The 21,186-nt window shown below is 48.6% G+C and overlaps 13 protein-coding genes across 13 annotated transcripts; 4 read left to right on the plus strand and 9 right to left on the minus strand.

The window, feature by feature from the left end:
* Positions 1-229: 229 nt before the first annotated feature.
* Positions 230-3,993, plus strand: BT62DRAFT_1005144 (uncharacterized protein; the record flags this gene model as incomplete). The annotated part of the gene is made up of 19 exons (XM_043177108.1): positions 230-331; positions 380-442; positions 1,063-1,101; positions 1,155-1,208; positions 1,258-1,294; positions 1,348-1,499; positions 1,552-1,773; positions 1,826-1,859; positions 1,909-2,271; positions 2,342-2,413; positions 2,465-2,589; positions 2,647-2,730; positions 2,847-3,260; positions 3,299-3,344; positions 3,401-3,504; positions 3,556-3,562; positions 3,598-3,626; positions 3,682-3,741; positions 3,799-3,993. 19 exons carry the CDS (start codon positions 230-232, stop codon positions 3,991-3,993), a joined length of 2,202 nt encoding a protein of 733 aa, XP_043040263.1.
* BT62DRAFT_85618 (uncharacterized protein) lies at positions 3,933-5,065 on the plus strand. The gene is made up of 2 exons (XM_043182481.1): positions 3,933-4,112; positions 4,174-5,065. Exon 2 carries the CDS (start codon positions 4,187-4,189, stop codon positions 4,862-4,864), a length of 678 nt encoding a protein of 225 aa, XP_043040264.1. The 5' UTR covers positions 3,933-4,112; positions 4,174-4,186; the 3' UTR covers positions 4,865-5,065.
* On the plus strand, positions 4,897-5,269 carry BT62DRAFT_1005146 (uncharacterized protein; the record flags this gene model as incomplete). The annotated part of the gene is made up of 2 exons (XM_043177109.1): positions 4,897-4,983; positions 5,033-5,269. The coding sequence occupies 2 exons, from the start codon at positions 4,897-4,899 to the stop codon at positions 5,267-5,269; spliced, it is 324 nt and encodes a 107-aa protein (XP_043040265.1).
* BT62DRAFT_1019728 (uncharacterized protein) lies at positions 5,065-8,119 on the minus strand (the record flags this gene model as incomplete). The annotated part of the gene is made up of 10 exons (XM_043178258.1): positions 5,065-5,619; positions 5,669-5,759; positions 5,806-5,857; positions 5,911-6,566; positions 6,621-6,792; positions 6,843-6,927; positions 6,981-7,387; positions 7,434-7,517; positions 7,568-7,822; positions 7,871-8,119. The coding sequence occupies 10 exons, from the start codon at positions 8,117-8,119 to the stop codon at positions 5,388-5,390; spliced, it is 2,283 nt and encodes a 760-aa protein (XP_043040266.1). The 3' UTR covers positions 5,065-5,387.
* A 196-nt stretch (positions 8,120-8,315) lies between these two features.
* On the minus strand, positions 8,316-9,074 carry BT62DRAFT_1005148 (uncharacterized protein; the record flags this gene model as incomplete). The annotated part of the gene is made up of 6 exons (XM_043177110.1): positions 8,316-8,405; positions 8,453-8,503; positions 8,554-8,631; positions 8,684-8,764; positions 8,820-8,948; positions 9,009-9,074. The coding sequence occupies 6 exons, from the start codon at positions 9,072-9,074 to the stop codon at positions 8,316-8,318; spliced, it is 495 nt and encodes a 164-aa protein (XP_043040267.1).
* Positions 9,075-9,629: 555 nt separating this feature from the next.
* BT62DRAFT_85786 (uncharacterized protein) lies at positions 9,630-10,602 on the minus strand. The gene is made up of 3 exons (XM_043182486.1): positions 10,575-10,602; positions 10,140-10,519; positions 9,630-10,088 (listed from the first exon to the last, which is right to left on the minus strand). Exons 2-3 carry the CDS (start codon positions 10,336-10,338, stop codon positions 9,709-9,711), a joined length of 579 nt encoding a protein of 192 aa, XP_043040268.1. The 5' UTR covers positions 10,339-10,519; positions 10,575-10,602; the 3' UTR covers positions 9,630-9,708.
* Positions 10,580-11,276, minus strand: BT62DRAFT_893504 (uncharacterized protein; the record flags this gene model as incomplete). Its single annotated transcript, XM_043183146.1, has 2 exons — positions 10,580-10,810; positions 10,866-11,276. 2 exons carry the CDS (start codon positions 11,274-11,276, stop codon positions 10,580-10,582), a joined length of 642 nt encoding a protein of 213 aa, XP_043040269.1.
* A 458-nt stretch (positions 11,277-11,734) lies between these two features.
* BT62DRAFT_85825 (uncharacterized protein) lies at positions 11,735-12,878 on the minus strand. The gene is made up of 3 exons (XM_043182488.1): positions 12,640-12,878; positions 12,268-12,591; positions 11,735-12,210 (listed from the first exon to the last, which is right to left on the minus strand). Exons 1-3 carry the CDS (start codon positions 12,649-12,651, stop codon positions 11,908-11,910), a joined length of 639 nt encoding a protein of 212 aa, XP_043040270.1. The 5' UTR covers positions 12,652-12,878; the 3' UTR covers positions 11,735-11,907.
* A 768-nt stretch (positions 12,879-13,646) lies between these two features.
* BT62DRAFT_1005152 (uncharacterized protein) lies at positions 13,647-14,208 on the minus strand (the record flags this gene model as incomplete). The annotated part of the gene is made up of 2 exons (XM_043177111.1): positions 13,647-13,886; positions 13,939-14,208. 2 exons carry the CDS (start codon positions 14,206-14,208, stop codon positions 13,647-13,649), a joined length of 510 nt encoding a protein of 169 aa, XP_043040271.1.
* Positions 14,209-14,655: 447 nt separating this feature from the next.
* Positions 14,656-16,304, minus strand: BT62DRAFT_1005153 (uncharacterized protein; the record flags this gene model as incomplete). Its single annotated transcript, XM_043177112.1, has 4 exons — positions 14,656-14,896; positions 15,557-15,697; positions 15,830-15,954; positions 16,008-16,304. 4 exons carry the CDS (start codon positions 16,302-16,304, stop codon positions 14,656-14,658), a joined length of 804 nt encoding a protein of 267 aa, XP_043040272.1.
* A 941-nt stretch (positions 16,305-17,245) lies between these two features.
* BT62DRAFT_948601 (uncharacterized protein) lies at positions 17,246-18,962 on the minus strand. Its single transcript, XM_043188075.1, has 4 exons — positions 18,942-18,962; positions 18,730-18,888; positions 18,273-18,679; positions 17,246-18,224 (listed from the first exon to the last, which is right to left on the minus strand). The coding sequence occupies exons 3-4, from the start codon at positions 18,461-18,463 to the stop codon at positions 17,486-17,488; spliced, it is 930 nt and encodes a 309-aa protein (XP_043040273.1). The 5' UTR covers positions 18,464-18,679; positions 18,730-18,888; positions 18,942-18,962; the 3' UTR covers positions 17,246-17,485.
* On the minus strand, positions 18,726-18,884 carry BT62DRAFT_893354 (uncharacterized protein; the record flags this gene model as incomplete). The annotated part of the gene is made up of 1 exon (XM_043183140.1): positions 18,726-18,884. A coding segment is annotated over one exon (159 nt), but the record flags the coding sequence as incomplete, so codon positions are not given.
* On the plus strand, positions 18,810-20,022 carry BT62DRAFT_967510 (uncharacterized protein). The gene is made up of 2 exons (XM_043188865.1): positions 18,810-19,743; positions 19,796-20,022. The coding sequence occupies exon 1, from the start codon at positions 19,066-19,068 to the stop codon at positions 19,681-19,683; it is 618 nt and encodes a 205-aa protein (XP_043040275.1). The 5' UTR covers positions 18,810-19,065; the 3' UTR covers positions 19,684-19,743; positions 19,796-20,022.
* Positions 20,023-21,186: the final 1,164 nt, after the last annotated feature.

A 21,186-nucleotide genomic window follows, 5' to 3' on the forward strand; every position in this document is an offset into this window, starting at 1 on the left:
AATAAAACAGGTACTCACTAGAACGCCGTTGAATTCATATATGTCGTACGTGTGCACAGATTCGAGACGAGTTGGGTTGATCTCAATAGCAGGCATATGATATTGTTCACCACACCAGGTGGGACGTCGATCCTAATTGAGGGGAGCGGAATGGTTGCACAAGAAATTCCAAAGCAGAAGAGTTGGATTGTATAGGATGCTTTATCTGTTTAGCCTGCGTATCTTTGTTATGGTAATTGAGGGTAGCAGGGGCAAATCACGAGTGTTCACGACGAGTACTGCCCGAGCTATATTCAATGCCTTGCTGTCAGTCTTCGTATATACGCTAAATGTACCGCGAGCCAGTCCATAATATAGTTTGCACTGGTGAAAAGCCTAGAGTGTAGGTTCAAATTTCGAGTCGGGAATCCGAAACGGAGTTGATGAAAATGGCGGTGTTGACGTATGTTTGATTTAGACAACTTTAGCTAGTCACCCAGTCTGGCAGGGTCCGTTGCGACGCTACTTAGTACCTTGACCTGAGTGCGGTGGGGGTTATTTTTTATGGGTAAGTGGCATTCATACCAGTACCCTTCCACCCAACATGATGCCAACTCACACATCCCTATGGAGAGATTGAACAATCCCCATGATACCCCAGACTTTTCGACTCATTCTGGTATATTTCTCTATGAAGGAACCGCTTGAGCCGGGGGTCAAGAACGGAGATCTGATTGTCATTTTGTGACCTGGCGCCGAATCATCCTTTACTCATTGTTTTTTTTTTTTTGGTAGACCCGAAAATGCATCTTTTTTCTTCACAAGGACTGTGGGCCTCAAGAATCTTCCAAACATTAGTGTCAAGCTTCGAGTTCAAGCTCGTCAAAGATACCTTTCGACCACTACCTTCTTAGCCAGGAATTGTCCACAAAGTCTTCTGAACCGTGACCTGTCGAATTTTGCTTGACGTCAAAACGCCGTGCGGGCCGGTATTTATCTGAGGTTATCTTTGAAATTCAAAGGCTATCGCGATATTCTTTCACCAACGGAGTCCCAAGAGTCTCCCTTCAATTCGTTTCATAGGAGGGGCATGCCAAGAAACCCCATACGAATGCCCCGAAGGTGCCCTCTTCATCTTATCTTCAATGGACATATTGACTTCACGGTTACCACAGAAGTGCGATAATCATGTCACCGCTAATACGGGCGTCCTGACAAGCACTCAGCAGGTCAGTCTCTGACATTGCTATTCTCAAATGCTTCTCTGACCTCTGGAAGATGTGGGCTGACTTTGACGACATGCCTTTCCCGCCAAGTAAAACCCTTTCACGCCTTTTTCTTTGAGCCAAGACTGATCTCGTGGAACAGCACCGGTAACCGAAGAATATGCAGAAAACGGAAAGAGGAAGTCGAGTGATACGATTGATCTATCCTCGTCCGGAACGCTAGTGGATGGTCAAAGACCAGCGAAGATGCTGCGAATTGATAAAAGTGCACAGGATGATCAGTTGTGGATCGTGGTCAGTATTTTTTCTTTCTTATACTGTTTCATCTAACATTCTTCTCGCCCAGGCGCATCACCCCTCCCTTGTCAACGGGTTCAACGGGTTCAAAATAGCTGTTGGCGTTCGAATGGGGCTTGCAAGGTTGAAGACGTTGGGTGAATTGACAGAGGAGAAAATATGGCAGAAAAAGGATTGTCTCCAGCGCCTGAGAGGATCCAACCAGCAGACTACGCCGAACACTCGGGCAATGTTCCTTCCCGACACAGAGTCAGATGACGATGGTCGACCCGTACGTTTTCTCAATATTTCTGTGCTACATCCACCCATGTAACGCATTGTAGCCGCCTTTGGCGGAGCTTGACCTCGAGGCTGGCCGTCTTTCTGAAGACCAATATGCCGGTCTAGGGAACTGAATAATGACCAGGCCGGTACAGAGGGAAGGTCACGTTCCGGGCTCGATATAGTTGGGACTCAAAGAAAATCATCATTGAGAGACCCATTTTGGAAGTGTTTAACTCCTTGAAGCGTCGTTTCGGTTCATGGTGCTTCCTTCGCGTGGCGACCGAAGACCAATGTGGCCCCGAAGTCGTCGATTTGTTCAAGAGACCACTAGTAATTTGGGATGCCGTATTTAGGGCACTGCATGCTTCTGAGGGCCATGTTACCATGGTGTGGATCAATGAAGCATTCGTCGCGGGGAAATTGAGAAGCCCTTGCGGAGCCTTAAATCATTCGGTGTCGGTTATTCATCAACTTAATCCTCTGCAAGAGAATAAGAATCGGGCAAGTATGTTTGTTTCATTCTTACTCGATGCTCATCGTAGTGCAGTTCCCAGGGAAATGAGCGTCGCGTATAGCACTCTATCTCTCAGTTTCTGTGCCCGGTCCACGTCTTGGGGAAGAAGACATGCATGAGCAGGATGATCATTGTAAGCGCATAGTCCAATAGATCATCGGGTTCTGAATATCCGATTTGCCAGTTTCCGCCAAAAATTCAAACATGACGGACGGCTGTGGCATATCCAATCTTCCTCTCCATCAAATTTTTTCAAGGCACAACAATAGAATACCTACTGCTGTTCAGTTTCGTTTGAGAGGAGCAAAGGTGAATCACACGTCCGCTGGTCCTTAGCCGCACCTATCTGACGCTCCTCAATTCCAGGGAATGGTCCTACTTGCGCGAAGCAAGGAGTGGTTGGGCAAGCCTAAGTGTTCTGGACCTTCACCCACCGAGGAGCGACCAGAAGTATGGTTTCGGCGTCCATCTCAAATCAAGATCAATTACCCCAAGACTGAACCGCTTGATTCTCTTCACTTGACCATGGCCATTCTCTATATTTCATCGACACAGTCCCCTGCTAGACTCTGCAGAGATCATCATCAATCTGGAACACAACGGCATGCCTGCGGTCGTCTTTGAGCAACTTGGACGGAACTGTATCCATGCTTGACGTCTCCGTTGTGGTATACCTCAATGACATCCTCGAGCAAATTGTCCAGGAATTTGCTACGTGCACGACGCCTGAACAAGCCTGTAGGCTTTGGGCATCTGTCGAGGATGTAGAGGGTATATATTCAGCTAGGCAGATGCGTATTGCGGAGCATCACAAACGGCCTCTGAGAAGGAAGAAAGACGACGAGGATGATCATGATGCTGGGGCATGGTTCCCTGATCCTCATTCCGGATGCCCAACTCCCTTAGGCGAAACAGCGATGGAACTCTTGGATCTGGCTTTCTACCCGACCAATGCAACTTCCCCAGATAGAAGTTGTGGCGTGTAGCCAAGGCTGAAATGCACGCCGTTTCTTCGCAGTTCAACTTTGACCTGGAACAGAGTTGTTCTGGACTAGTTATAGTTGGTGCGTTCCGTCAACGTACATCTTATGTTTGTTTGTATCTGATAATGATCCTGAAGACCCACATGGCGTCCCCAAGGAGAACGGAATACAGATTAAAAGCTCGCGACACGACTTCAAAGATGATGGTTTAGAAACCGACACTGTGCTTGGAGAAGTGGTGGTTAGTGTTAATACTCTTAATTATTGGATGGCTAGATGTTATACTCTACAGATTGCCCGTAAGCCATGCAAAATTCCTACTGATAGTCGAAAGGTGGACTCGTTCTGTTTCTGGTTGCACTCGTTGATCAAACAGAACAGGTTATGGCAGTGGTGCACCCAATGTTGGCTGATATAGTCGACGTCATCGTCGGCGCCATTTAAGGAGCTACTGCTTTATTACAATATCTTGCAGGAGGTTAGTTGGTATTGTGTTTGTAAAATGGCTTCCACTCATTTCATCTGATGTATGTAGGTGATTATGATGGCGATCGAATGTTGGTCATCTGGGCGCGAGCTCTCGTGGATACCTTTCGAAACGCTCATGAGGATTGCATGGAACTGCCCCCTGGATTTGAAGATCTTTTCGAAAGGGACACGAAAAACTGTTGATGAATTTTGTCGAGAAATGGCTTCTGCACCATCTCATGCCAAAGCCAAAGAGTTGTAGAACCGTCTCCTTGCCCCATTGAGCTGTCCTTCAGTAGTGGGAAAAATGTCGACTCACCATGACGACTATGTGTATACGAGGTGATACAGTCATCCAGACACGCTCTGCACAGGACAAGCGTGAGTCACATGTACATCGTAATCACCTTGATCCCTATTACTGACATCGAATGCAAAATAGATTTGCCAGAATAATGGATTCTGCAAAGACTGGGTATCGATTGAAGCCGGGTTCTTGCCTCCAAGCCATGTCCCAGGAGAGGCAAACGCCTCGGTGGAGGGCAGTCCAAAAGAGCGCCAAACTACCCAAGATGTCGAGTAGCAGTTCTGAAAATGTGGTCGGGAACCAGGGCAACCCGCCACATCGCAGAAGACTGGTAGATGAGTCTCATATCGTCGGGAAATACGCCATGAGAGACATAATTATAGCCATGCAAGAAAACATTGTGGACTGGGCGAAGGTTCTGGCTCGCATGTTGCCCCAGTACGCCGCTCTACCCAGTGATCTTTCCGAGCCGTGGAATGATGCATGGTCATTGGACAAGTATCAGGGCAGTCTTGGATCATCCAAAGACGTGGACGATACGCACGTAAAGTGGCTGAAGGTCAGAAAAAACAAACCAGAATTCAGGCAACTTCTTTACCATTCCAACGTATTTCCATCGATTGGTGACCTGCGGCATATCACGGATAAATCGCAGCTCGCTCTTCTTCGTGCTTCCTATGCCTGTGTCAAGGACGGCTCTGACGGCCACCGTTTCGCTTTTCAAATTGTTCCCCCCCCCATCCTTTCCGACAAGTTTGTTATGGACTGCATATTGGACGCTCTCGAAGTTGCATTTAAAAAGGGCATGAGAGCTTGGAGCACCTAGCGCGCAACGACGACGAGGCATACATTCCTGACATGGATCTTCCCGGGACGTGGCAGACCTTGACAAACGTCAAGGAGCATCGGAAAGATTTGGAGATCATCAAAAAGCATGTTGAGGACGTGTATGTACAATGAAAAGACCAAGCAACGACGCTTAGCTTGTTCTAAGGCCTTCAATTCACTCCCGACGTTTGTGGACATGCATTTGCTCAAAGACGATGCACTGATTTCCCGCTTGCGAGCGTCCTATCCCTACGTTAGCTATCGCGGAGCCGGCAGAGACCATCGCTTTTCGTTCGAAATCGCTTTCAGGGGACTCTGTCGCATGAAGGCCACTGCCAGTGGTCAGGATAAGACTACGACACGAGTGTTTTACGATCGTATGAAGCTGGAAGTTTTGACATGAACTTCTTTCTTGTATACCCCCCTTCAACTTATATCCTCGGTTCCCATGTAACGTTTGCACGCACATTAAACTGTATCATATTTGTACCCCACAATGTACACTGTTACATGATTCAAAATTATATTACAACACTATCATCCTCTGCGGGCTCCTGGACGGACAAAAGGGCATCAAGTTCTTTCAGCCGTTTCTCCCATTCATCAACTTCCTTCAATTTGTTCTCTAAGGTGATTATCTCTCTGTCAATACCCACACGCTCCTCCGCCGTACCCACGCGCGTCAAAGACCAACTACCTGTTCCATCACCGTGCAATGTCAGCAATCGCGTATGATATTTCGACAGTGATGGACTAAATGATTCATTAACATCAGGTTGCTAACCTGGAGTACGACACGTACCGTAAGGAGATGGTGATCAAAGTGATACCTTGCGCCTTGAGATGTTCGTACATACGTCCTTCAACGTCACTAGACACGGCGCTAGTACATTCTACACCAACATCAGGATCATTCGCCACAGTACATAGAGTACATACCATCCAAAATCGCGAACTCGGGCTGATGATAGAAGACGCGAGCTAGACTCATCTACGAAAGTTGTCAGCATCAGCCAAACTATGCATACATAAAATGTCACCGACCCTTTGTTTCTCACCCCCGCTCAATACATCCCTCCACTCTTTCCTCGTCGTCCATCCACCCTCTCTTTCCGGCAAATACGCAAGATACACCATCTCCAAGATATTCCTCAGATCCTTCTCGGTCTTCCCTGACTCTAAAAATTCCGCATACGAGTGTGGGTAAATCATCTGGTCAAGAAGACTCCCTGTAACCATATACGCTCGTTGAGGTACCACAAACACGCCCGGGCGGCCTCCACTGTTCTTGGGACGCTTAATCTGGGTATCGTTTGTACCTTGCGGCGCCCACAAACCAGCTAGGACGCGTGCGACGGCGGTCTTTCCAACGCCATTACTCCCAGTAATCATGAGATGCTCCCCTTCCCGTAAGATCAAAGACAGATCTTTAACGAGTGGTGGAGTCTCCTTTTCCTTCTCCGGCGAGTCAAGAATCGCCTTGTTGGTCAACGGAATTCCAACATCAACATGAGAAAGTTCAATGGTGTTATCTAGTTCACTGGCTGCGGCAGGCAGGGGCGGCAGGTTATGTAGCGTTGAAAAAAGAGTGTAAAGTCGCGTCGTAAGACCTGCTAACTCTAACAAGTCTTTGTATGCGTACATCAGTCTGCCTCCGGCGTCAGCTAGGGAAACGAGAAGACGTCGGTTGGAAATATAGCCTGTGATGGTATAATGAGACCTTGAGACACCAATTGGAATCCAAGTTGGCCTACTTTCTGTTCGATTCGCTACTGCATTTCCTTCCTCCACAGAGTTGGGTCTCTCATGTTGAGCGTGTCGCCGTCGTCGCGTGTACAGAAGAGGCACCGCGATGAGCACATATCCTGCCGCTGACCACAGGTACTTTATGACAAAGTCTTCCGTCCATTCATAAGCTATGCGGATCTACAGAAAAGGGATTAGAGGTAACTTCTGAAAGAAGGTCTTGTGCCCACTTTGTAAATCGAATTAACATGCTTAATTAATCGCATGTACGCAGCCGTAAGGATGTTCCTTTCACGAGCCCCACCGTCATAGAATCTATCGAGGCAAGTCAGGGCCAAGATGCCAAAGAAGCAAACCGTGAGACTGACGCGATTTCTTCACTTTCCCGCTCGACTCTTCCCATCCCCGCTCGATACTCGCCTTCGAGCCGGGCTTCGACAGCAGCGAGTTTTCCAAACGCTGGTGTCACAGCACGGAGGATTGCCACAGTTGCGTAATAGTTGCAAAATAACAATACCGTACCCCGAGCACCTAGGGATCGGGAAAGTTGACTTGTGAATAGGACAAGGTCGAGCGACGGTTTGAGGACATTTCCGTATAACACCGACAGAGCCTCTGCCCAAGACTCGACATCAGCAGTGATGTACTGATCGACACCTTCAAGGCCAGATCGGTAGAACCGTAGGTCCGGATACGAGGAGAGGTAGAGGTCGCTGGTGTAGTGTGTCAACCGCGACCGCAGTCTGAGTGAGAGTTTTGATTGAAGATGCCGGATCTGTTCAGATGAGAAACATGGGTTGGAAAAGGGAGAGAAACGTCACCATGGAGTTTGTATATGTGCTAGGTATTGCAAGCAGGAACCACAAGACTAGTCCTCTGAGAAAGCCTTTAGCATCCGCCCGAACCTTAATATAACGATAAGGGATGAAACTACTATTTTCAATATAGCACGTACTAGATCCCTGACAATGATCCCATCGAGCCTTGCAACAGCGATGCTCAGGACCGTTCGCGAGACTAAGAAGAAGGAGTGCAAGGCGACGATGAAAGCCTCCTTTGACCGGAGGGACGGAATAGCTATTCGAAACAAAATTGCGCGTAGCTGACGGAAGAAGGTCAAGTCGATATTCGGTTTTGCTGAGGGCGGTAGAAGAGGAAAGTAAGGCGCATCGGATGTGAACTTTGATTTAGGTGTCGGTTTTACATTGACCTGAACAAGAATTAGTTTCTACGTGGAATCGTACAAGACCTGGCTTACCCTAGACACCTGGTCACGATACGGAACGAGTAGGGTCTTGCTGCCGTCGTCCTCATTGAGATATACCTCTTGGAGAACACGCAAGAGTTCTTCCTGGGACAAGTGCTCCCTGTTGACGACGACGCGGAGTTTCGCCAGAGCTTCCTTGGGGATTTCGGTCAACCTGGACCGAAGTAGGAGGACGACAGCGAGCACGAGAATCGACGTTCGTTGAGATGGCCATCGTACAGGCTTGGAGAAGATGGCCATGCTCCGGTGGAGGCCACCAACAATGATGGTAAGAAACAAGAAAGGACAAGGTCGGGCTGGGGTAAGCAGGTCAAGGCATCAATTGGGCCAAACACTACTGTGGGGTTGTCGTATCAATACTACACTGACATGTGAAAAATCTCGATATGTCATCAATAAGATTAGATTAGATCAGATCGGATTAGATCAATTCTCTTCAAACTGTCTCCGACCCTACAAAACTCCAATGCTGAGTATACGTCCCATCCGTAGGCATCAGTTTGACCGTCACGGTGTTCGGAGAAGCCTGAGTTTCATCAGCTCAGTCGACAATGCAGCATCGAATTTACTTACACCGTATGCAGAGGCCACAGTCCAGAGCAGGTCGGTGTCGGGATACTTGATCTGCAAAAGAACATGTAAGAGCAAAAGCAGATGTAGAAGAGGGGACTTACAGCATAGTATCCATCCCCAACGGATTCGATTGTGAACGCGGTGGCATACTCAGAGTTATCAGTGATGACAGGCGATTCCTTAGTTTCCCCTCAGCTGATTAGAGCATCATATAAATGGGTTACCACCCACCTCGCAGTTTTCAGTAGACGCTGATCCAGAGAAGCTCGAGTTGCCAAAAGTGTAACCAGAACCACTCTGTGCAACTTGCCACTATGAAAAGAATAACGTTCAGGCGATAGTACCTCACTGGAAGCGCGCAACTCACAGCCGTGGCCGGTGGAGACGTAGTGTTGGTGGGAACAGTCGATGCATACAACGTCTGGTACATGCGATCTGATTTTAGCGAACCTCCGGTCACATTGCGATTGAAGATCTGATACAGTCCCGGCGTGATCTAACCATGACAACGCGATCAGCTTTCTTTCCCTTTCGCTGGTAGAATTTCTACACGTACGTCCGAGTCAGCAGCATGAACACAAGTAACGGCAACAGCAGCAGCGAGCACAGAGAGGAAGAACATCACCATGGCCGTTGGTAAAGGAAACTGGCAGTCACACCCGTACTTATATTATAGGCTTCTATTTTTTTCGGATGTAGAACGGATGGCCGCAGTGGCGTACAGCGTACAAGAGCATAAGATCGCCGTTGATGACTGTTTGATGAGTGCAACCGTAACCGATCAATTAGTTACATGTATCGACAAAACAAAATAAACAAATATATCTGGAATGGACGCTTTAGGCTTGACGAAACGAATTCTGGATGAACCACATGCATATCTCGTATGAAAAATAGACTCGTAAGATCGCAGTTAAGTCGCGTCTGAAATGTTGCAGGTGAGCCAAGCGAATACGCGCCAACGTGATATCCATACAAGGCATAAAATACGTCGCCGCCCGTCTGGGATTGGTCTGAAATATATCATCTTGGCACCCTTCGTCAGTTTGCAGGGTCCAGGATCGAAAATTCATAACGAATACGTACCTAATAATCAATTAACTTACGTATGAACATTAACAAGGATAGCATGGAAGAAAGAGGAACGAACGCAAACTGAACGCCAAAATGACGGTCGCCAGGCAAATCAGAACAGGCCGAGACCATCAGTTAGTCAATGGGTGTCCGACAGCCGTCAGAATCATAGGAAAACGACTTCAACTGCCAGTGTGCCCAAGATATCTCCGATAGTTGCACCTGAAATCATTTTCGGCTTCGAGAGTCGGAGCAACGTTCCTAGACACTCGTTCGAACAAGTCCAATGGTACATCCATTCCATAGTACACGCTAAGATTCACAGTGCGATTGCTGCGCCGTGTCGATCCAAACTGCTCTGCCGGCGTACACAAGTATTGACATAAGCTTAACAGACCGGTAGGATGCCCCCGTTCACACCCACATCGTCGTAATAACCATGAGTATACTCCATCGTTCTTCTGATGAAAAGAAAATCTAATCATGACGCGCTTTGTGTTGGCCAAATCCGCAACTTCAGATCGGGCATAAGGCCCAGCGAGCAGTCGCATCGTCATATCAACTATCCGGCAATCAGTAACTAGCGGAGAGCGAGCTTGAACGACGACCGAACCGACATAGGTCCCGCCATAGCGGCCATACATCCACACCCAGAAAGTGTTGAAACAAGTGAACGTTGGACTAGAACATGTCACGGAGAGACATGTGTCTCGACCTTTCATCTGCTTGGCCCGTATCCTGTCAGTGGAAGCCTTCGAAAGGGGAGATAAGAGGTCTTCATCTTGTTTGAAGCTTACGCAGTCACTGCGCATGGCGTTGTCGACGTGCCAGATGACTCCAAACTAATGGAAGCCAACTTTAAGAGGAAAGCGTAAACTTCAGCTTGAAGAGGGAATGATTCAAGTAATAACAATCAGCCACATTGATTCATGATGATTGTCCGCACAGAACTAGCTTGAGTATGTAAAGTATCCTGTCCAGTGCCCCAGGGACCTACAATTGAAGTCTCTGCTGTGTGAGTTACATACACCTCACCGATCATCTTTACCTTCCTTACCCGCTCTCTCTTCCTCGACCACTGATTCTTCGGTCATGCGGCGGATAGATGTGCCTCAAGAGGAACTTCAAAAGGCCGCCCGCATAGGCATTCTCCTTTGGAAAGATCTTGTCAAAGGCATGACTATACCTGGCCAACGCACTCTCTGTGAAGAAGACAGGAGGCGGTATGGTAGTTGCCGGGTAATCGACCAAGTCGCATATGTTCACATGAACTCTTCTTATCACCTATGTGCCTGGCTTGAGATTAAGACAGCGCAGAGAGAGATTGCCAAAAACGTACCGCTCTGCATGCTTCAATATTGTTCGGTATGTTCCCACCACCCACCAACCCACAGAGTCTCTGCCACGCATGAAGGTCCTTGACGTCAGCACCATATATATCGTTGAATTGCTGGGCGATAGCATCATGGAGGTCATCAATTGCCCTGCGCCTCTCGGATTTACCCCAGCCAAATTGTTTGGACATTTCCCGAAACTGAAGTATTGTCTCTCTTCTCTGGTCATATGGATACTCCGGGAACCGTGCGAAGAACACTTCGATGGGTGTTGGTGGCCGTGTGCTGACAGTGTTCTGGACTGCAGCGTTAAGCGTTCCAATACCCAAATAAAACCTGCGTGTCAACTCTATGAACTGGGCCAGCAGGATGTATCTGCAGGAGGCTGCCAGGTATTGGGTCAAGATATTTTCCATGGGCATTGGCGTTATTGACGGGGCACCACTTTGTCTTCTGTTTCCCTAGAAGAAGTTGCATCAAGCCAAATAATAGTAATTGAAGTAATGGAAAACAGACCCTCGACGGCATGGTGGTAGAGAAGGTAGAACGGAGACGTCGGCTGACCTTCTTCACCTTTCCTTGGCCCGCGTGGCCGAAGATTCCCAAGCCCTTTCTGTGTCAGATAAACTGTGGTTCAAGATGGTTTATTCACCGTACACTGAATGCAGTCAGTAGTCGTAAAGCAGAGTCAGGCAGAGAGTACAGTCGTAAATGGTGCAACAAAGGAAACCAAAGAATTCCAATATACTCGAAAGAACATCAGAGTCGAGTAACATAAGTACCCGTGTCACAGTAGCTGAGCAACTTCAAACTTGTACCCGGCGGGCTGCGCGGCTTCCCACGTGCAAGCGCCATATCGGGCACTCACCTTCTAGTCACCCCCGGCAGAGTCCAGTCATCTTTTCAAAACCCTAGTATTCGAAAAGTTTACACATGTACATTAAGTTTTGGCATCCAGAAAACTATCCGTGCGGTAGCAGGTTTGTACATCAAGAAAATCTTACTTCTTCGACACTTCACAAAAATTTTTGCAACTTCGACTAGCCATTAGTTCGACGCTCTGCCCCTTCTTCCTCCTCGCCCCCTTCCTCCTCCTCGCCCCCTTCCTCCTCCTCGTCCACTTCCTCCGCCCCTCCCTGTGCTTCCTCCTCGATGCTGCGACGGATGCTTTATCTTCCTCAATAGGAACCGTAAAAGCCCTCCGGCATAGGCGTTGTCTCTGGGATAGATCTTGCCATTGGAGCGACTGTACTCAGCCAGTTCAACCTCGGTGGAGAACAGAGGTGGTCGTACTTGAGTAGCTGGATAATCAACAAGGTCGCATATATTGACAAATATCCTCTTCATTGCCTACAAAGCACGCAACTGAGACAAAGACGCATTGTCGTGATACAGGTTGGAACTTACCGCTCTGCTTGCATTGATATTGGTAGGTACGTCCCCCTCACCCACCATCTCACAAAGTCGCTGCCACGCACCCAGATCCTCGGCGTTCCCACCATAGATGTCGTTGAACTGCTGGGCAATAGCATCCCGGATTCCAGAAAGTGCCACGTCTCTGTCACCATTGACGCCGCCCCATTCGAATTGACGCAGCATGTTCCAGAATTGTTTCATTGTTTCCTCGCTAGGATCGTATGCAAATGCAGGGTATTGGGCGAAGAACGCCTGGATGGGTGTCACAGTTGCTACTCCCGCTGAATTCGCAGCCCTAGTCCTTGTTCTCTTTCTCTATTGAGAGCATTAGGATGATATAGATTTTTTAAAAAGGACACAGACCCTCGGCGGCATGCTGGTAGAAGATACAGGACCTTGGCTGGCGACCTTTCCCTCGATGTGATTCGTCTCGGGGTCACAAGGCCCATTGACATTTCTTCGTTTTCACACCACACGGCGCATGAAATCAATATGTGTTCGGCATTCCACTGACTCCTCACCACATGCTTCGCTGACTCGCAAACATCCTGAAACAATGAAAGGCATATATTCTGGTTTAAAGGTTCCCGGAGAGAACATCAAAGAAAGTATGCGTGCGGCTTCAAAGAACGCTTGCAAAAATATTCTTCCACCCAAGCCTTGAAAACCTTACAAAACGCACGCATACTCTCCTTAATCATCCAATTCGAGCCACTTTGAACATGAATCATCGTATGAATAACGAGCAAGGCCGTTCAGCAGAGGAAGCCCAACCATCTCAGGCTGCGGAAAGCTGAAGAGCTCCTGTGTACCATATGGCCGTCAGAAAATGCTGCGTGGCAGAGCGAGTCCAGGTATCCAACGGATGCCTCAGATCTACTCGATTTTGCTCGCGGGACTGATGTTGTACAAGGTCAAGCAAATATATCTTTTGGAGCGTCAGATGCGTACTGCCGACTACGTCCCAAATAGACAACATCATGGTATTCCAGTCGGCTCGGTTCCTGTTGCTTTATGCCTCATTGCATGGGAAAGTATGTGCATCCAAGTGAAGGTCCGAGAGCCACCCTCGCTTTTCAAGATCGCTGGATTCTCGAGTCTACGAAGCCGCCAAATAGTGAAAAAAAAGTACAGAAACCAAAACTGGCCATGGTAAGAACAGAGATCCAGCTCTAGAAAGCGAGACTTGAGGTCTGAGGTACAATGGAAGCCAAGCGCATGAGTGAGAAAATTTGAGTGCGTCCACGTGTTAAGCGCTAAAGGACCGACGTAAATACGTCAAGCTCTAGATTTCCATTATATGTCAAGGGATTTACGCTTAGGTAGAGCCTTTCAGAATTATATATTATACCGGATAACACAAACGTCCACTATTCTGATCCTCCTCGCCTTCCCGCCCCGCTCCCCGTTCCTTCCCGTTTTCGCGACGGATTAAGGATGTTCCTCAGAAGAACCTTCAAAAGTCCATGTGCATCCCTCCTTGGATAGAATTTGCCAGATGAACGAGTATACTTGGATAGTGCGGTCTCGGTGGCGTGCATAGGCGGTGGAACCTTCATCGCGGGATAATCGACTAGGTCCCATATGTTCACATGGACTCCCTCAATCACCTAAATGATAGGCTAAATGAAAAGAAGTAATGTGCCGCTGCAGGTAACATACCGCTTTGCACGCCTCAATATCGTTCGGTATCTCCTGTCGGCCGACTACCTCACATAGCCTCTGCCAAGCATGGAGGTCGTCCACGCTCCCTCCGTATATCTCCTTGAATTGCTGTTCCATAGCGGCTTGTATGTCACGGAGTGCCTCACACCTGGTTGCCTTTTTCCATTTGAGCTGGCGGGCCATGTCGTGAAATTGGGCTATTGTTTCTTTGCTCTGGTCATAAGAGAACTCTGGGTTTCGGGCGAAGAAAGCTTGAATTGGGGTCATTGAGGTATGTCTGCATCTTCTGCTTCTCTGTAGGGGGTTAGAACAAGTCAAGATTAAGAAGATGGTGACGGACCGTCTGTGGGACGCTGTTCGAGAATGCAGCAACGAGGGATCTGCTGAACCTGTTCATCTTCTCTCATATATTGTAGTGAAGCAGGTCGTAGATATAAGAGTACCTCACGCCTTGCCCCGCTGCCCACAGTTCCAGGTCCTCGTTTCATGATTCTTTCTTATCACATTGAACTTTATAGACCTGAAACCTTGATATAGAAGCCGCCCACATCACCAAGGATCAGTGCAGCACCAAGCACACGCTCCAAACAAGAAAAATCGATGTAGGAAGACAGGATCCCAGAGAGAAAATCGAAGAAGCTATGTAAACGTCCTCGTAGCCAGCATCGACTCAAACAACTGCTGCGCCTACCCGTTCCATTGTGTTTTGGGGGTTCACGGAGGTTTAAGTAAGAGGACCCGCATCCGCGCAGACGCGAAAACATCCAGATCTTCAATGGAGCACAACATCACGGCCAGGTCATGTATGACTCGTCGCGGCGCTACATCGTTCCTCTCGTTGTGCGAATGTTCCCTGGCCTTCCAGCAGTCATAGTAGAACGCAATGAAAAAACAAAACAAGTAGTTTAGATCTCTGATGTCGGCCGGAACAATGTACTCGAAACGGAGGGACAATCTAGTGAAGCCGACTTCAACAGTGTGCCGCAAAGTCGTGCATGGAGTCGGTGTAGACGGGCCTTAGAAAAGATACCATCATTTATCTATTACCGATGTCACTGAAAGATATGCTCGTTAGAATCTCTGTCTTTTTATTCACTGAAAAGGATGGAAAGCCTACTTTTCACCATGAAATGGAATTACTACAATGCTGATACTAGCCTTGAGCCCTTTTGGAGGATTGAGTGATTGTAAAAGCGGCACCAGACAACTCGTGAATTCCAAGATCCCTTCACCCAAACGTGCAAAGGAGCCGGAAGCAGGCAGCAGGAAGGTCGGTTTCATCGCGGTCGAACCCTAAATGGGTCACGTGGAAACTGTTTGTCCCTTTTCATGACCGCCAACTGCTTGAGCTTGGTTGAGTTGGAACCCAGGTAGACAAGAAGGATTTAGAGTCAAAATATTAGCAGTCGCAAAGAGTTGGTAATTCTCATTCAGGTCGTTGAACTACTTATGTCTAAGAGAAGAGTTACAGAGATAATCCAGTGTTCCTTAACTATATGACCACAGGCCTTTACCATTGCGCCGTTCCGCGCTACGGCAAAGGCCCATATATATCATGAATGTGGGGAAAAACAAACATCAGTATGGGAATGATTCAGAGAAAGATAACACTCACCCCGAACACCCAACTTGGGACGACCGCTCAAAGGGAAATGGTTGCACCACGCCGAAACCTCCTTGAGCGGCCAATCCCAGGTCGGCACCCATCCACATACATGCGTTCAGCTTCATAGACAACGTCGAACATGAACACTCCCTACACACACCGTCACAATAATACCGACCGCATCGACGCGCTGCACCCCGCCCCACCAGGAGCCCACCATCACGGTGTGTTAGAAAAGTAAAGAGGCGCTGAAACACCGTTACACCCAGGCGCTACGCTTACAGGGTCGAGCGCATCCTCCGAAGGAGTTTGGCCTTGAGCGTCTTCAAGGAAGTCGGCCTCTTCTCAACTACGACTCCGGTGACGGGCTTGTTACCCTCTGACTCTGACTCCGACTCCTGCTGTTGCTGAAGCGAGGAGAGAACGAGAGGTGAGCTCCCTTCGGGAGGCTCTCGTCCACGGCGGAAGTAGGAGTCGCAGGAGCCGAGTCATCATCATCAGAGGACTCAAAGCTTCCGTCGCGCATGTCAGCAGCGGGAGGTGCGACCTCTGAAAACGAATCAAGGGGATCCATTTCAAGGACCCACTCACAATCGTCTGAGTCTTGCGAGTAGATTGACACGTCGTCGTCGTACTCTTCTTCGCGGAAGGACTCTTGAGAATAGATAGAAATATCGTCCTCGTAAGAAGGGAGAGAAGGCAAAGGGCATGCAGGAGAAGGTCCAGGATGGGGAAGGTTGTAGATAGAGGAAGGCATTATGAAAGAGGTTATGATGGTGGTAAGAGGTCAAGAGCGAAGTGCTGTTTCATTGGGGCTTTCTAGCTCTAAATACCACGTCTGGGGATCCATCGCTAGGTGAGACAATGTGAAATATGATTTCAAGCGAAGGAAGAAGGCAGATCAGGGTAAGGATACGCCGCAGTCCAGAGGCTGGACGATCAAGCCAGTATATCACGGGAGAAAAAGATTCCGCGGAAGCAAATACGCTCATTGCGAGCTCCGATTTTGGCACTACTCTCGCGATAACCAGCAGAGGGAAAGCAGCAATGTAATTGGAGGTAATGTGGTCATTGCCATGAAAGTCTCACTTTGAAGTTCGGATCGGAGGAATTTTGAGCTCCACAAATTTTGCGCAGGAAGTTGTCCATACCCGGTGGACGTTCAACAAAAGAGAACAGTAATAATAGACAGAGTGTTTCCAGAATTACTGAGCAATGAAAAGGGTGTCAGCTGGGTCAAGTCAGCCTGGCAAAAATCCAGTTAGCATGCTTCGCTTCCTAAGCTTGTAGGAGGTGAGGTTGGCTTCCCGGCACGAACGTCGGTAATCGCTTTTATCTGTTGGCAGGAAGATAAGGAAGGAGATTTGCGAGGTGTCTGAGAAAGAATGATAGCAAAGATGCGAGGGCAATTGCTGAAAGAATTCGCTGCTCATGAAGGTAAGCAGGATTCTATGATAGGCGATCCTTGCCGCATGTCGAGTTAGAAGATTATGAGACGTTCCAAGTGTATACGAGCGGCCATGATGTGGTCTGCATTGTTAAAGCTCATGCAAAACCTGAATGAGATGGACAAACGCGCTTGAAGTGAGCGAAACCAGGAAAGAACCACAGAAAAAAAGATTCCTGGACGGCGGCCTATACAAAGACGTAAGCAACCTGACAGTCTCTTAGATGCAAAAGAAGAAAAGTACGAGGCGCCGTGATTATCAGAAAAAGGCAGGGTCCAGCCAAATATGACTTAAAGCAACAATCTATGTTCCTAATAGTGTGGGGCCTAGTAAGTACATGCTATATGCAGTGTAGGTTAAAGTGTATATGCAAAAAGAAAGGAGTGTGGTATGCGTGACGTGCCTCGAAAGCCAAAGAATGACATTTATAACCGTGAACCCAAAAGCGTGCCCAATATTATGGCATAATTACAACCCGAGCGCCTGGATTCTACCAGTTCCACGCATCATCGTCTTCCTCTTCTTCTGGAGTGCGCGCCAACGACATCGGCTTAGTAGGGTTCATCTCTTCAGTCGTCGCCAGAGGCAGCGTGGGAAGTCGAGTATTGGCACTTGGCGGCGACGGACTGGAGGGCGTAGAAGACGAATCGGGATGTGACATCACCGCAGGGACCTTTGCCGGCAGCGATGGTGATGGGCGCGAGGAGGTTGATAAAGGTAATGAAGCCGATGGAGTCGATGCCGAGTGTGAATGTCGACCCGTCTTCCCTGTGAGTGGTCTAGCAGTCGACGGTGGTGGTGACAAGTCCAGGGCCTGAGCGATTGACTGCCCTAACAACGACGCCCGCTTGGAGAGGGCCGGTACGTCCCAACTTTTTGGCAAATTTGGGACTCCGACGGTGGAGAGCCATGAAGAAAAGTCGGGAGCTGGATTGATAAGTGGTGTTGCGCCAGAGTCACGCGTATCTGGGGGCAGAGATGGTGAAGTCGGGGTGCTCTGCTGCGGAGGTGGGGTAGCAAGAGTTTGGGTAGACGACGATGCCGACGAGGAGGAGGAGGATGTAGATGACGGCGACGAGGTCTGCTGCTGCCTCTCGAATCCCCTGGATACTATCCGCTCCCACTTGCGCTTGAGTTGGAGAAGTTCTGCTTCGTGTACGGCAAGCTGGGATCGTAATTCGAGGCACTTGGACTCCTTTTGGGCGATAAAGTGGAGGAGATCAGCATGCCTGAATGGATTTAGCTGATGCCCAGGATGCAGACGTGTATGTGCGCACTTTTCAGTCAAGGTCAGTGGTTCGCGGTGCTTCCGTTCGATTTCTCTGTAATAAATGGTCGACTGGCGGCGAGGCAGTGGCGGCGACGGCGACGACGGCGGCTCTGACTGGGATTCATTGAGGAGATGCAAAGGACGTGCACCGGGAGTGATATTGAAGGAGTGACGCTTGGGATTCACGGTAGAGGACATGGTGGTAACAAACAAGGTAACGATAGGGTTGCTAGCTAATAAGATTGGCAAGGGTAGACAACGTATTCAAGCTCTCATTATTCTTAATGCTTCGCCTCCTTCTCCGCCTCCTTCTCCGCCTCTTCCACGAATTTCTTGATGCTGTTCAATCTGTCGTCAGTCATGCAATCCATTTCCGACTCGAGGCGTCAGTGCACGTACAATTCTTCTTCCTCACTGTCGATATCATCAGAGTCGTCCAGCCACGCAGTTACCAGCATGCTCACCTGTCTCCTGAAGTCACAGTCGCCTTGACCTGTTCAACAAGCGTCGGCGGAGGACCTTCTTTTTTCCTGCCCCGTGTCGCGAGGAATGCGCCGCCGAAAACTGAAGCGAATGTGCCCAGGGCAATATATTCGTTTTTGATTGCCCGTCCAAAGATAACGCTGTCGATTTCAATGTCAGTATCCAGCAGCAATGGGCAAAGCAAGAGGCCCACTAGCTCATTGTCGATTCAAGGTGGGAGACCACTTGTGCTGGTCGTCTCCGGCTCCTACCGAATCCGCCTCTGACGCGGTGTTGTTTGCTCACGGCTTTGCCAAATAAATACCGCCCTTCTCTCAATGGCCACATCGACTGTCTTCCGAGGGACCACATTTGAGAATCGTTCCCTCACCATCCTTAAAAATGTCTTTGGCATGGCCCTTCGACGCGTTGGTGGCAAGAATGATGGCGGTGTCGACCTTGTAGGCTGGTGGGGCCTTCCAACAGCGACTCCAGGGACGTCTTCAAACAGACTGCGCGTCGTCGCCCAGTGCAAGGCAGAAAAGAAGAAATTCTCTCCGCGATATGTGCGAGAAATGGAAGGTGTCGCGTGGAGATACGGGTCAATACCTCCAGAGGACTCCGAGTCTGCACCTCCAATACCATTCCCGGACGATGATCAAAATACAGGTCCACTCATCGCCCTCCTCCTCTCTGAGAGCACATTCACCAAAGCGACTCTTCTTCGTGCCCAGTCTTCTCCCGTTCCGTTTATGCTCGCTCATATACTCAATGAAGATGAGATGCAGGACATGGATGCACCCATTGCTGGTATCACATGGAATATCGCACTGCGTAATCTGATGCAAGGATACGAGCTTCGGTGGGAGGTCGGTGGCTTGGAACCAGAGGGCACCGACAGACCGAGTTTGTGGCATGAGGGCCAAAGAATTGTCGTTGAAGCTGCTCAAAGCTGAGAAACGGTCGTTCAGATACTTCCGCTGCTTACAGGCATTATATTCCTACATACGACCATCGTATGTGACATTTTATTTCTTCCCGACTTAAAAAAAAAACAATCTGTTTCAGGTCATACCGTCTTGCATCTTTTGCTATTCACAGCGCGCGATATCAGAGTCAAGTGCTATATCTGTCGCACGGTGTATTTGGAACGCTTTTCTTGGACTCTGATATCAGAGCATTTGTCAGACCGTATCTTATGTACGCGTTCCTTATCTTGTGGCCCTTCTTCTGACACTACAACAGGTTTAAGGATAATTCATACTGTGTAAAGCGATTGGATTGGCGACTATAATGCAGAAGCTCGTTTGTCCATGCTAACCAATACTGAAAGAGATCGGTGATGATTGGATGCCATTCATGTTTCGACCCACCGGCTGGTGGGAAAGACGTAAAACAAATCAATGGATCCCAGTGGTATTGATAATACAACAAGGGGGAACCACTTTGGTTCGAGACGAAGACACAATCATCGCAAGCCGAACCAAGGCTTCCGCATGTTGGTTCTGTGGTTCGTAACCCCGTTTCACCTCAGTTCCGCCGTCGGTCTTTGCTCAAGTTAGAATGATGAATGCCCCCCTGGGGCTACCTCAGCTGATAACAAACACAGGGCTCCGGTGCGAGACCTATGATCTTCCGCAAGTAACCTCGATGTTTTCCGAAAGTCCTGAGCGATGGTATCCTAACAATGCATTCAAGAGTTACGCTGGCGGATAAATTAGCGAATTATGTTTTGCTGTCTTACTCGGTACTCGGTTTTTTTTTTATAAATAGGTCACGAGCAAGATCAAGAAACATCTTGAAGTAGTTCTCGAAGTTGGATCAAATGGACGTAATAAGGAACGTCTGCAGGTTTGAAGCGCCAACCTAGCGTGGTGGATTACATCCATCCGGGAATCACAGCATGAATAATGAAAGAAGCTGGCTCGTCACTATAAATGTAAACCTGGAAGATAGCCGTCATCGCGATCCTCATTCCTCATCCTTCATTCATCCTTGCCAGAACAGTGATTCCCACTACCAACACCGTCGGGCGATCTGGTGGGCCTTTAAGCACCAATTGATCGAGTTTAGGATGGAACAGTCTGGTAAATCGTCGGTCAGCCTATACGTGCTCATTGGCGGCTAATGGTGCTCACAGAGTACCGCGTATGTCGCTGACTGGGAACCTCGACGCGTGCTGGACCTCGTCTGCAGAATTGGCATCTCCACTGGTTTCTTCTTTGGTCCATAAAGACGTCTTGGCCCAGTTTTTTCCATAAGATTTGTTCATGGTTTGCTTAGTTTTTTCATTGTCTCCTGGGGTTGATGAAGCACTGGGAAAGATATCTAGAGAATGACTATTTCCAGGAAGCAAGCCCCCAAACAAAAACATCAATCGGTAAGACATCAACGCACATTGCTCCCGTTCTAGTATGATGGGCTACATACCCTAACAGGTGTTTTGCCTCGCTGTAAAG

Source organism: Guyanagaster necrorhizus (genome assembly GCF_019112545.1).
Source record: "Guyanagaster necrorhizus MCA 3950 unplaced genomic scaffold BT62scaffold_11, whole genome shotgun sequence".
NCBI classification, from domain to species: domain Eukaryota; kingdom Fungi; phylum Basidiomycota; class Agaricomycetes; order Agaricales; family Physalacriaceae; genus Guyanagaster; species Guyanagaster necrorhizus.

What these genes read in the sequence shown, in the direction of transcription:
- BT62DRAFT_948601 (XM_043188075.1), bottom strand. Translation starts at nt 18,463, where the DNA reads ATGTCCTCTACCGTGAATCCCAAGCGTCACTCCTTCAATATCACTCCC. An exon ending in CCACTGACCTTGACTGAAAA is followed by an intron (nt 18,225 to 18,272) that starts GTGCGCACATAC and finishes AAATCCATTCAG; the next exon opens with GCATGCTGATCTCCTCCACT.
- BT62DRAFT_85786 (XM_043182486.1), bottom strand. Translation starts at nt 10,338, where the DNA reads ATGCGCAGTGACTGCGTAAGCTTCAAACAAGATGAAGACCTCTTATCT. An exon ending in CTATGGCGGGACCTATGTCG is followed by an intron (nt 10,089 to 10,139) that starts GTTCGGTCGTCG and finishes ATTGCCGGATAG; the next exon opens with TTGATATGACGATGCGACTG.
- BT62DRAFT_85825 (XM_043182488.1), bottom strand. An exon ending in ATATCAATGCAAGCAGAGCG is followed by an intron (nt 12,211 to 12,267) that starts GTAAGTTCCAAC and finishes CGTGCTTTGTAG; the next exon opens with GCAATGAAGAGGATATTTGT.
- BT62DRAFT_85618 (XM_043182481.1), top strand. Translation starts at nt 4,187, where the DNA reads ATGGATTCTGCAAAGACTGGGTATCGATTGAAGCCGGGTTCTTGCCTC.
- BT62DRAFT_967510 (XM_043188865.1), top strand. Translation starts at nt 19,066, where the DNA reads ATGGCCACATCGACTGTCTTCCGAGGGACCACATTTGAGAATCGTTCC.